At 56.8% G+C, this 12,092-nt stretch overlaps 1 protein-coding gene across 5 annotated transcripts; it reads left to right on the top strand.

Annotated features, from left to right (window-relative positions):
* Window positions 1-235: 235 nt before the first annotated feature.
* CCDC9B (coiled-coil domain containing 9B) lies at window positions 236-9,231 on the top strand. 5 transcript variants are annotated; one of them, XM_046654881.1, is made up of 11 exons: window positions 236-361; window positions 1,208-1,321; window positions 1,606-1,713; window positions 2,310-2,465; window positions 2,557-2,682; window positions 3,326-3,525; window positions 3,838-3,896; window positions 4,475-4,528; window positions 4,629-4,728; window positions 5,328-5,370; window positions 5,454-9,231. In XM_046654881.1, exons 1-11 carry the CDS (start codon window positions 350-352, stop codon window positions 5,994-5,996), a joined length of 1,515 nt encoding a protein of 504 aa, XP_046510837.1. In that variant the 5' UTR covers window positions 236-349; the 3' UTR covers window positions 5,997-9,231. The 5 variants fall into 5 exon arrangements, with proteins under 5 accessions (XP_046510837.1, XP_046510842.1, XP_046510838.1 ...); XM_046654886.1 differs by having other exon boundaries at window positions 5,435-5,629; XM_046654882.1 differs by lacking the exon at window positions 236-361 and adding an exon at window positions 542-1,018.
* Window positions 9,232-12,092: the final 2,861 nt, after the last annotated feature.

The following is a 12,092-nucleotide window of genomic DNA, read 5'->3' as shown; positions in this document are numbered from 1 at the left end:
GGGCCTGGGGCAGCCAGGCCCCCTGTGTGGGCTCAACCCACTGGGGAGAAGTCTCTGCCAGTCTGCCTGGGGACACTGGGGCAGGGCACAGAGAGGTGCTGGGCAGGGCCAGCTGGCTGCCAGTGCCCTGGTCCTCGCCCTCTGAAAGTGGATGGGTGGGGGCAGTGGCCGCGGCGTTCCTGGCTGGGAGCCCAGAGGAGTCTTTTGTAATCACAACATGATCTCGTGTGCTGAGCAGCAAAGCCGGCAGGGAGAGGCCGGCAGAGGCCCGGCTCCCGTGGCTCCGGCTTCCCTCCTGCTCTGGTTCCCCCGGGGCTGCTCTGGAATTCTCTCAGTGCCTGCTGTTACCATGCACTCTGCTGTGAGTGGCACTTCGCCTTTGACGGGGGGCTTCTTGGGGGTGGGAGGGGGCTTGGACACTGGCAGCCACACTCTGGGGGCAGCTGGGGACAGCTGGGCCTGGGAGGAAGAGGGCTGTGCTTAGGCGGGTGGGGGAGGTGCGGGGGGCTGGACAGGGGCATTGGCCACAACAGAGGCCCTGCAGCCAGAGAGGGACCTGGGGATCTCGGTGCAGAGGCATGGCTGGCCCAGGTGGTTTCCCCGCTGGGCCTGCTCATGGAGTTGGCTCTCTCCTGCCCTGATTGCCAGCAGCTCATGGCCTGGAGAGGCTGGGCCCCTGGGAGCGACTCTTTCCCACAAGCTGGGCACAGGCCTGAGGAGTGGGGTCCAGGGCCTGGGAGCCCAGGACGGAGCAGAGGCCTCTCTTTTCCCTGTGGTTCTGGGCCTGGGAGCCAAACAGCTCCCCCCTCGATCTCCTGAATCCCCTGGCAACTTCCCAGTCACGGCAGGTTCCGCTGCCAGAGCCATTTATAACTCCCATTCCAGGCTCAGCTCGGCAGTGTTGCTCCCCGGAGAGCCGGGGGGAGGGGCAACTCTCTGCTGGGAGCTGTGGGCCGGGGTATGAGGCCCTGACCCGAGCCCTGAGGGGGCAGAGAGATGGGCAGGCAGGCCTAGTGAGGTGGGGGCCTGGGGCTTTCAATGTGCCATCTCCCCGAGTGACCGTCGTCCTTCTGTTTGAGCCTAGCTCTGGGTCTGGGGTTTGCTCCTTGGGTGGTAAGAATATGGTTGGGTGGGTGAATGGGAAAGCTGCGGAACTGGTAAGGGATGGGCCCAGCAGTCAGGAGCTGGGGCCTCCTGCCCTCTGCAGGGGCCTCGGGGGGCCGAGTCCCCAATGGGCAGGCAGGAAGAGAAGGACGCAGAGCTGGATCGGAGGATAGTTGCCCTTCGCAAGAAGAACCAGGCCTTGCTACGCAGGTACCAGGTCAGTGGGCTGTGACGGGGCCTGGAGGACTCACTGGGTTGGCACTCCCTGTCTGGCCCGCAGACCTCTGCATGGTGGTCTCTCCCTGCAGGCTCTGGGCCTGGGGCCAGGGTTAGGGCGGGTGTGGTCCATCTCAAAGGCTCTGTGAGGGTCTTGGGGTCTCTGTGATGTGATGGTCTTCCCCCTGGTGTCCCACTGGTGTCTCTCTGTGTAGGCCTGTCGGCGTCTGTGTCTCTGTGCGTCTGGGGGGCCATGGCCTGTGCTGACCCCGGGCCCTCCCACAGGAGATCCAGGAAGACCGTCGGCAGGCAGAGCAGGGGGGCATGGCTGTGACCACACCAGAGCTCCTCCGACCTGATGGCCTCACTGTCACCATCAGCCAAATTCCTGGTGTAAGCCCCACCCGGGAGACAGGGTGGGGTGGAAAGGAGGTGGAGGCCCAGCCTGTGTCGGGGGTGGGGAGCAGCTGTCACTGCTCCTCTGCTTCTCCCACTTACAGTCCTGGGGCGCACCCACCACTCCCAACCCCATGCAGCCCAGGCCACTGTTGTCACCCTATCCCCAAAGGGTCACAGCTGAAAGGCCGCCAAATAAAAGCCTCCTCATACATTTTTCCAGCCCCACAGCCCTGCACCTATGCCCCAAAGCACAGGCTGCTCCAAACCCCAAACCCCAGGGGGACAGAGAAGTTGGGGCTGAATGCCAGGAACAGCGTCTGAGGGACAAAGCCTCATTGTCAGAGTGCTCTGGATTTCCCAGCTCAGAGATGACAGGGCCACTGTGGCATCTTGGGCCCCTAAGTGGCCCCAGGCCCTGGATAATCTAATGCCACTGGCATGTGAACGCCCCGTGGAGTCAGCTCCTCTGTGGGCATTCCAGGGATGGCCAAGGCGGGAGCCCGGCCTGGGGAGCCACTCGAAGGACCCAGCCCCCAGCTCCTGCCCAGCACTGCTGCTGTGGCCTGAGGACACAGCACCTCATTCTGCAGGAGAAGCGGGTCGTCAGCCAGAACTGGGCAAGGAGCACTCTGGGATCCAGAGCAGCCAAGGAGATGCTTGAGGATGAGGAAGTGGAGGACCACGCCGGTACTTTCTGCTTGGGGGAGCAGGTGGAGCTGGCTGTGACCATGGAAAACAAAGCTGAGGTGAGCTGGGTGGGTGGGGGAAGCCCAGGCACGAGGTGGGCAGCCTCTTCTTGCTCTGCACTGCCACACTGCCCATCCTCATCTCCCCCAGGCCAAGCGGATCGTTAGCGAGAAGCTCACCAAAGTGAGGAACCAGGGGACGGAAGGGTCACCTGGAGGGGGCTTGGGCCGGAGCCCCTCCATGCAGATGGCTGGCAGCTCAGATTCTGCACGGAAGGTACATCTTCAAGAGGGCATGGGGACATAAATGTGGTGCTCCCCATTTGGAGGAGGCCGAGAAGCTGAGTCACATATGTGCCCCATCTGTGGAGAAATGGCCCAGGCAGCACCTGCAAGAATTCCCACCCCTTCTTCCTTCCATGGGCCAGTCTCCCCGTTGGGTGGGCCAGAGATGTGACCCAGCCCCTTACCCTACCTCAACCTCTGGTGGAAAGCAGGCGGGGACCTTGGCAAGGGCCAGGCCGGTGTCGGGGACTGGCCATGCGCCAGGTGTGACCTCTAGGTGGCAGCAGCCCCTAGTCCTGGCTCTTGCTCACAGCTGCTTGGATCCTTTCCACCCTGGGCCTGTCCACACACCCCTGCCACAATCCCATGAAGAGGTGCTATTATTATCCCCATTTTACAGATGAGGAAATGATACACAGAGAGGTTAAGTAACTTGCCCAAAAGACACAGCTAACAAAAGGATGGAAACCGTGCTTGTGGCAAACAGCATGTTAGAGATGGAATGGATCTAATTTTTAGATGGGGACGTCGAAACCTTGAGAGAGGACAGGGTTAGTAGACTCTCTGGATCTCCATTCCAAGCCCAGGGCTCTTTCGGCTTCTACCCCATGGTGTTGAGTGTCTTGTCCTTGCAGGGTGCTCGGGAGCCCCGGAATCCAGGCCTGGTCCCAGGCCCAGCTCCCCGTCGGCCAGTGGGGGGATCCCCAGAGGTGGGCTGGGACTATGCCCAGTGGAAACAGGAGCGGGAACAGATTGACCTGGCCCGCCTCGCCCGGCACAGAGATGCACAGGGTGACTGGCGCCGCCCATGGGACCTGGACAAGGCCAAGCCCACGTGGGTGGCAGGGCTGGGCAGCTTGTTGGGCTGACATGCTTGTGGGGCTTGGGGTTGGACTAACTGTGGGTGCTTCTTGGAGGGCTGCTGGGACCCTCCCCAGGGTGGTGAGGGTCTGTGTGGGTCCTCTGGCTGGGCCCTGGGCTCAGAGCTCTGTGTGGGCCCTGGGTCCCCCATCTTTCTTGGCCCACTGTCTCCCTGTGGCCCTCAGTTCTGGGGCTGGCGTCGGGGGTGGTGGTGTTGGTGTAGGTCTTGCTATAGCCTTTGTCCTCCCTGTGCCAGCAGCCTGACTCCCTCGCTCTGTCTCTACAGGCCACAGGACTCCAGCAAGCCTCGAGAAGAGGGCCTGGCCAGGGCAGGCAGCAACAGGGGTGAGCCAGCACCACCGCACCCCACTCCGCTCCTTGGCTTTTTTCACCTCACCTCGTCTTTGTCTCTTTTCTCTATCTCTTGGTTTACCACTTATTTTCAGAGCCGGAAGGAAGCATGGAAGAATGTCTTCCTTCCTCTCCCTCACTATCAGAGGAGGGCATCATGACCTCCATTCCCACCCTCCAAACCCACAGCTCCTGCCCCGAGTTCTGACTCCAGAAGGTCTGGGGAGGAGGCTCACAAGGAAGTCTGCCCTGGGGTCCCTTTGAGGTGGTGGTCCCTCCTGGGTGAAAGCCCCCCCCCCCCCCCCCCCCCCCATAGTAGGAACAGACCTCTGTGAATTGCTGGCCCCTCCTTTCACACAATATGGTGCTGGAGAGGCTCAGCCAGTCACCTGGCCAGGAGTGGCTGAGCGAGCACAGGGACCCAGCCCTCCTGATCCCCCAGGCCAGGACTCCTTTTGGGAGCCAGAAAACCCACAACTGGACTGACAGCATCCTGGTCCTGGAAGAACTGGTGTTCCTGCCTTGGATCCTTTGTCACCCCACCCTTTCCCCATTTCCTTTGCCCCACTTAGGTCCCAGGAGCCACAGGAAGCTGCAGCCACCATCATTGCCCCCTGATGGCAAAGGTGAGTTGGGAGAGAAGGAGCAGCAGGGTCCTGTGAGCTGGTGAAGGAGTGGGCTGCGAAGGCCTTCTTTTCTCCTTGATTTGGGGGCCATCTCTTGCAGGTGGTACTTCTCGGGGTGGACAACCCAGCAGACCCTTGCTGGCGCCGGCCACACGCAGCAAAGCCCGGGGGATGGAGAGGCTGACTGGCAGGGCCCGCAGGTAACTGGTGGCAGGTGGCAAGATCAGGGGAGGCATCTGGGCTCCCTGATTTCCTGCATCTCCCTTGCCCCTGGGAGGTCAGGACCAGGACTAGTCCAGGTGCTTGCTCCAGCCGCCCCCCGCCCCCCCAACCCCGGGGCCTCTGCCTCCTGGTTGACTGCTGCCTGGTGGCAGGTTAATGAGATGCGGGGAGAGGCCATCAGCAAAGGCAGCAGCAGCAAGAGCCCGGTACCCAGGGAGGCCAGCAGTAATTACAGCAGTTACCTTCCCCCGGGAAGTCAGGCGCCTTTCCCAGGCAGTGCAGGAAGGGACACGCCTGGAATCCCCACAGAACTCAAGGTGCTGCAGGCTTGGCCATAAACAACAGCTGGGGACCTGAGATGGGGCTAAGGTGGGTGGTGTTCAGAGGAAATGGTTGGATTTGGGGAGCAAGGTCCACTGGAAGGGAAGCATCCTGGAGCCTCATTCTGGCTCTGATGCTCCTCTGAGACCCTTGGGCTCTAGCTTCTCCCTAGGGAACATGCACCACTGGCTATGGAGCAGGGGATGTGAAGTGGGGTGCAGAGAAGTAGGGCGTGCCACATGCTGTGTTCCTACAGGTGGGAAATGAAGGAGGACAAGGAGGGGCTGGAGAGTCAGGAGGTGAGTACTTGGGCATAGGATGGGGGAGGCTAGGGACATGTTCCCTGAATTCACCAGCCAGCAGGGCCAATCTCTTGTTTCAGGGAAGCCAAAACACCAGAAAGACCCTGAGTGAGAAGGAACATGCACAGACGCAGAGCAGGATGGAGCCGGGCAGACCCACAAGCACCCCGGGAACCAGCCCAGCCCCGGCATCCGCAGAGGGGCCGAAAGGAGAGTCAGGAGCTTCCACAGCCAGTCCTGTCCCTGGCTCTCCACAAAACACTGACTTGGTTCCCCTTGACCTCTCTCTAGGAGGGGCCAGTAGCCCTGGGCCTGGGGAGAGCGTGTGTGTGCTCGATCTAAGGCCTGGCGCCCAGGAGAGCCCTGTGTCCAGACCGGATGGTTCTGAGCAGCCCCTGGGGTGGCATGATGACCCCCAGGCCAAGCCAGAAGTCCAGACTTCCTCTGAGCCACAAAGAGGAGCAGGGCCCCTGGAACCCAGAGAAGATAGGTCTGGCAAGGCTGGGGCCCAGCAGGGTCTGGCGCACCGAAGCAGGCCCCCCAGAGGAACCAGCCAAAGGGCAAGGGGCACAGGAGGCGTAAGGAGCAGGACAGGGGGTCCTGGTCCTGTGGGAAGATGCTGAGCAGAGCTCCTGGGGGCAGGGGGCCAGGCTGGGGAGAGGAGGAGAGAAGAACACAGCTGAGTCTCCTGTGTGGTGGGCATCTGGTTGCTGGGGGCTGTGGCAGTCTGGCTGAGTGGTTTGGCAAATTTTCTGATGGAGTGACATTGTGAGGGCAAGTAGCTGTCCCTCCCTGAACCTTATGTGCATATCCATGTGCGCGTGTGTGTTTTCACATGCAGGCACAGCCCCTGGTATATTCCCATGCCACACCTGGTCTCTGAGGCTGGGGAGACCCGTCCTGGGCCTACTGCTGCCCACGACACAAGCATCCCTGCCATAGTGAGAGAGCATGGCCTGGAAGCACACAGCACCTACCTTGCCCGGCTCCCGTCACCCCCAGGGTCTGACCTCCCTCTCCAGCTGCTGGCTTCCGGTTCCTCAGGTGCAGGCAGCCTCAGCAGCTGACATGGCCAGCCTGGGCCTGGGCCCTTTCCCACACCCCTGCCTTGCACCCAGGTGACTCACAGCCCGAGATGCAAGGGATGGCCAACCCAAGGGAATGTCAGGATCAGCCGGCAGACTCTTTTCTTTCTGGAAGAGGAGGCTGAGGCCATGCAGCTGTCAGGGACTGAGCTAGGGACAGCGGAGCAGAGCTCAGGTCTTCTCTGCAAAAGGGAGAGTCCCTGGGAAGGCCTCCTGCTGAAATGTGGTGGGGTTGGGTGGGGAGGGGATAGCCTTCTCTTCACACAGTAGGGAACCTCCTCCCCTACACCCAGGTCAAACATCAAGTGCACCCTGAATGGGGACAAGGGGGCAGCCCTGCCGCCCAGGGCCGTTCCTTGCCGTCTCCTACTTCCTCTTCCTCAGCACCTCCCTGCACCATGATCATGCAGAAGCAAGGACTCAGACACAGACTCGAGAGACAGAGAAGAGCGACTCCAGCTAAGTACGACATCAGGACTTGTCTTTCCTACTTAGTCTCCGTTCCTCCCCTCCCCGGAGGCCCCCGTCTGGTGAATTATCCAGACTCCGCACAAGCTGTGGCTTCCTCTCAATTCAACAAACATTTCCTGAGCACCCACTACCAGCTATGCAGCTGGTGGGCGACGGGGACTTTGCCAGCAAGAGGGAGGGAAGAGACTCAGTCATCCAGCAGATTCAGGCTGCGCAGCAGGAGCTGTTTTTGGCTGTAGGTGCCCGACAGGGGCTGGGGATGGCGGGAGGAGCCCAAAGGGAAGCATCCACCTCTGCTCACAAGGCAAGTGCTCCTCTCTTTCTCCTCATGCGTGCCCTTTGCCCCCAAGCCCTTGCCCGGATCTCCCGGGGTGACCTCCGCTGCTCCCCTCCTCTCTGGCCCTGCCACGGTTGTTGCCTATACTGCTAGTTCCTGGACCACACTTGGAGCAGTAAGAGTTTGGATTAGAATATATGGAGGGCTAGGGGCAAAGACAGACTCTAGACTCTAAGGGCTGTTGCTGGCTATGTAGGGGATGGTGGAGGCACGCGCCTGCTGGGTGGGAGCTTCCTGGCTTCAGAGTTGGGTGGGAAGCTGAGGCTCCTGGCAAGATGCTTGAGAGGCCAGTGAGTGTGTGGTGCCAACTTCCCTTGGTGGGGAGTGAGAAAGCTAGTTGAGAATAGGGTGAGGTGAAGGGGGGTGCAAGAGGTCGGTGTGGGGTTGATTAGAGGATTTGGAATGGCTTTGGAACATTCCTGTGCATATGGGAAGAAGACCCCTGTGAGAAATGAATAGGCCAGGGTGAAAGATTCCAAGCCCAAGTGTTCCTCTTGCCTTCCTGTCACACATATATAGCTTGGGAGCATGGTACCATCCCTGGAATCCATGACTCCCAAAAGATGGGGCTGGGGTACAGCAGGTTCAGGCAGAGCCCCTCAATTCAGATGTCTCCAAAAATAGTTGTGATCAAGAATTTGAATTCATGGGGCCAGCCGGGTGGTGTAGTAGTTAAGTTTGCAAGCTGTGCCTCAGTGGCCCAGTGTTCGCCAGTTTGGATCCTGGGCGTGGACCTACACACCACTCACCAAGCCATGCTGTGGCAGCATCCCACATACAAAGTAGAGGAAGATTGACACAGATGTTAGCTCAGGGCCAATCTTCCTCATATACACACATGCACACAAAGAATTTGAATCCTAAGATTCACAAACTGCTCCCAAACCCCAATGCTGCCAACTGTACAGATGTGCCTTCATTAAAGGGTATATGCCAAGGCATGTTTGACTATGGGATGGGGATGTAGGATTTGGGCAGAGCTCTGACTCAGCCTTTAGAACAGGACCTAAGCAGGAGAGAAAGCTGGGTAGAAGAGCTAGGGAGAAATAGGGTTTCTGTCACTGGGGGTAACATCTAGGAGGACGTTAGGAGAAAGGATGTCATGAGAGTCACTAGGGGTTGGAGAGAGTGGAGACTGGCACAGGGCGTCTCCATTGGAGGAAGATTGTCGTGCACGGCAAGTATCACTTAGCTTTTCTCAACAAAAGGGAGGCCTTCTTCAGGATAAGTGACCCACAGCTACTGTGGCCAACCCTCCTGCTCTAGGATGGAACCAGCTATAGTGCAGGAGGGCGCATAGTTAGACACCCCTCCACAAACCTTGGGGCCAGGGAAGGCTGGTATATCTCTTCCTGCCTCCTCCGTTTAAAGGCCTGGCCAGGAGCCTTCCTCTTGGATGCCCTTCCCTCCAACCGACAGACAAGACTACTCCTCACAGTTGGGAAGTTCTCCATGAGATGCAGCTATTAGGAACCCGGGCACAGAGCTGCAGGGACTGAGAGGGGACAGCACACAGGGCAGTAGGGAGCCAGTAGGGAGACGACAGCTTGACCTAAGGCCTCAAAACAAGGAAGGCAGAAGAGGTGCAGGGCATCTCCGTCCTGGGTCCATCTCGCCTCGCAGAGGGGAGCACAGCCCATTGCAAGGGAGGCATGTGTTCTGAGGACAGGCAGCATGGGAGAGTGGAACAAACATGGGCCTTGCCATCTGACAGACTGAATCTGAATCCTAGGTCTGCCATCTGCTAGCTGGGCGAACTTGGTCAATTTTAACCTCAAAAAGCCTCAGTTTCCTTATCTGCAAAATGGGGCTAGTAATACCTACCTACCTTGAAGGGTTGCTGAGAAAATTAAAGATAAGAGTATGCAAAATACAACCAGCCCGCATGGGCACTCTATGGATGGTACCCTGGCGCACAGAAGTGACTCAGTAAAAATTGGTTGAATAAATGAAGTAGCTATTTGGTGTGATCTCTGTCTACTTTGTTTTCTAGCTTTTCCTTTACCTTCTCTTCTAGTCTCATCTTCACTGGAGTCAATACACTCTCAGGGAACAAGGGATGATTTGTAAGTTTATCCAGCCTCCCAGGACGGTGAGCTCCTTCCAGTCCCCCGCGAGAGGCTGGTTGAGTTACAGGCCTCACGAAGATCCCCTGCTCTTATGGGGAGTGTTCTACGCCCTCACCCACGGCCTGCATCACAAGCAAGTCTGAAGCATTTTCCCCTAGCTCTCACAGCTCAGAGTGTCTTCTCTTTGCCTCTGTTTACATCAGGAGGACTCTCATGAACTCACACCACAGTTTTTGTTTTTCTGATATTTTCCCCAGAAACAAATTTCCTTGTGGAGTTGGTTCCAGGTAACCCAGAGTTAAGGTTTTTTACACAAAGGAGCAGCATGACTCTGTTTTCTTATGGTCAAGGGACAGGTAATTGGGGATCCCTGGAAGCAGGGGACCCCCAACCATTTAACAAGGCACAAGTTTAGAAGGTGTCACCTCCAGCCCTAGGCCCTGGCCTCAGGGATAGGAATAACAGGAAAAGATGGTACTAGCCCCCCAAAGAACAAAGGAAATGGCAAAAATCCCCATATGGCCACATCTTAATTTGGGGACAAACTCAGGGGGTCAAGAGAAAAGGAGAACCTCAAGACACCACTTCACTTCTGCCTCTTGAGTCATTTATCAGTGTCCACAGACCCTGACAAGCCTCTCTTTCTGAGCGAGGGTTATCAGGGCTGACAAGGAAGGCCGACACAGGCTGGCCACAACCTCACTGAGCTGGCCCTTGAGGCTGGGAAAGGCAATGAGAGGAGCCCACATAAAGAAGACTGAGGCTGCTTTCTCTCAACGAGTCTGCCGGCCTACATCACAGCCTCTCATTAAACATCCACTTGACGCCAGGGAAGTGAAATAGTGCAGACCTGGCACCAGAAAGAACAAATGTGGCACCCACTGCTCCTTTTAAGGACTGGCTCGAGAAGCAGCAGGCCCCAGGGCAGGAGGTAAGGCAGACAGATCAGTACCTTTGTGGAAAAGGGAGGGAGGACTCTTTCAGGCCTGCCTCCTTCTTAACAAGCTCTCCAGGGCAAGTTCTTCTGCAATCATCAAACCTGCAACTGTCAAAAATAACCAACAATGTAGGCTTTTTCCCCTTTTCTTACAAAGTCTGGGGACACAGTGTTTCCTCTCTCCTAAGCAGGCTTCAAACAAGAAAGAGGGCCAAAAGTCACCTTGATAACCATCTGTCAGAACAGAAATACCCTAACCCTAAGCTACAGAATCAGAGGGAAAGGCTGGGCCGGTGGTGCTCAAATTTTAGCGTGCATCTGAAACCTGGAAGGCTGGTTAAAACGCAGTGTTGGCCTCCCTCCCCTGAATTTCTCATTCAGCGGGTCTGGGATGGGGCCTAAGACATGGCATTTCTAACAAGTTCTCAGGTGATGCTGATGCTGATGGTCTGGGCACTGGTGTAATGTTTACTACCTGCCCCTTCATGCTACTTTCCATGCATAATTTTCGCCCAAAGGGACAGACGTCCCCTTGAAAATATATTACCTCATGTGTATACACTGTACTTTTATTCCCAAGATCTTTAAGCCCTGTCACATCAATCACCTCTGTTTGCTCTCACGAAGTCCCATTCGGTCAGGAGGAAAGAGGGGTTCAAGGGCCATAACTAATGCCTCTGCCGAGTCTGCAGGTCTCCCATCTTCCAGGTCAGGGGTCCCTCCCAAGAGCACCTGCCTCCCCCCGCAGGTCCTGGTGATGCTGTGAGGTGCCTACCGCTCAGAGACTGGCTGCTGCGACTCAACACTGCCCAGACCACCAGCAGGGGGCTGAGGGCAGGTGCCCTCCAGGACACAAATGGGAGGAAACCTCTACTCACGACTCTGAACACTGAGGTAGCAGAGAGAGGCATGTTTAAAAGGAAATCCTTAGTAATCAACATAATTGCTGTTTTGGACAAGTTGGTTTTGGGACTTGTAAAGCTCACTTGGCAGACTGCAGACATTAAATAAATAGTTCTTGAATTAATGGTAGTGGTTTACAGACACTATTCTAAGGAAAGTTAGGATCTTATTGCTGTTTAACTATGAGCTATTGCAAAAACAGACTACTGAAGATAAGAAAACAGGGCGATAAGAAAACAGGGTGATACAAAAGGCAGATTCTTGTTGGCATGCCTGCAAACTCCCTGAGGGCACAAGAGTGACACTTGTCTGGTCCCTTAGTAGTAGCTTCACAAATGTTTATAGAACTGAATGGGGCACAGGGAAACCAGTGTGACCTGGGTCCTCCTTACTGACGAGGTGGCTCACGCGCACGGTGTACCACTGGAGCCATTGCTGATTCTGCACTTAGGACGGAGAGCCTGGTTTGAGTTTGGGTGCGTAGTTAAAAAAAACTTTTTGTTTTTGTATTTTTTAAATCAGCTACTGGAGAGACAAAGAGCACAACACAGGTTTTCTGGCAGCAGAAACCCACAGGCTATGTCAGCAAGTTAAACAGATGTGAGCAAAAAACTGTCGATAGAGCAGGTATTTCTATAGCTCAACATTAGGCCATAGGGCCAGGACAAAGGAGACAATGGATGGGTCATATATTCTATGTTGCCTCCGTGAAGCACCACATGAAACAGAGCTGTGGACTTCCGGCGCCTGGAAAGAACAGGCAGGCCAAGCCCTGGTCCCTCCACTTGGAAATAAAGAAACCAAGGTCACAACGGCCAGGGCAGCTGTGATTTGCAGGGGTTCTCTTTAGCAATCTGCGCCCCCCGAACCAGACGGTGGCCTGTGGATGTGGGTACACAAGTGGATTACGACAGTGA

This window comes from Equus quagga, chromosome 2 (genome assembly GCF_021613505.1).
Source record: "Equus quagga isolate Etosha38 chromosome 2, UCLA_HA_Equagga_1.0, whole genome shotgun sequence".
Classification (NCBI taxonomy): Eukaryota; Metazoa; Chordata; class Mammalia; order Perissodactyla; family Equidae; genus Equus; species Equus quagga.
This window is presented reverse-complemented; position numbering and strand designations above follow the sequence as displayed.

Coding starts and splice junctions, on each gene's coding strand:
- CCDC9B (XM_046654881.1), top strand. Junction 2,466..2,556: donor CCATGGAAAACAAAGCTGAG/GTGAGCTGGGTG, acceptor CATCTCCCCCAG/GCCAAGCGGATCGTTAGCGA. Junction 3,526..3,837: donor CTGGACAAGGCCAAGCCCAC/GTGGGTGGCAGG, acceptor CTGTCTCTACAG/GCCACAGGACTCCAGCAAGC.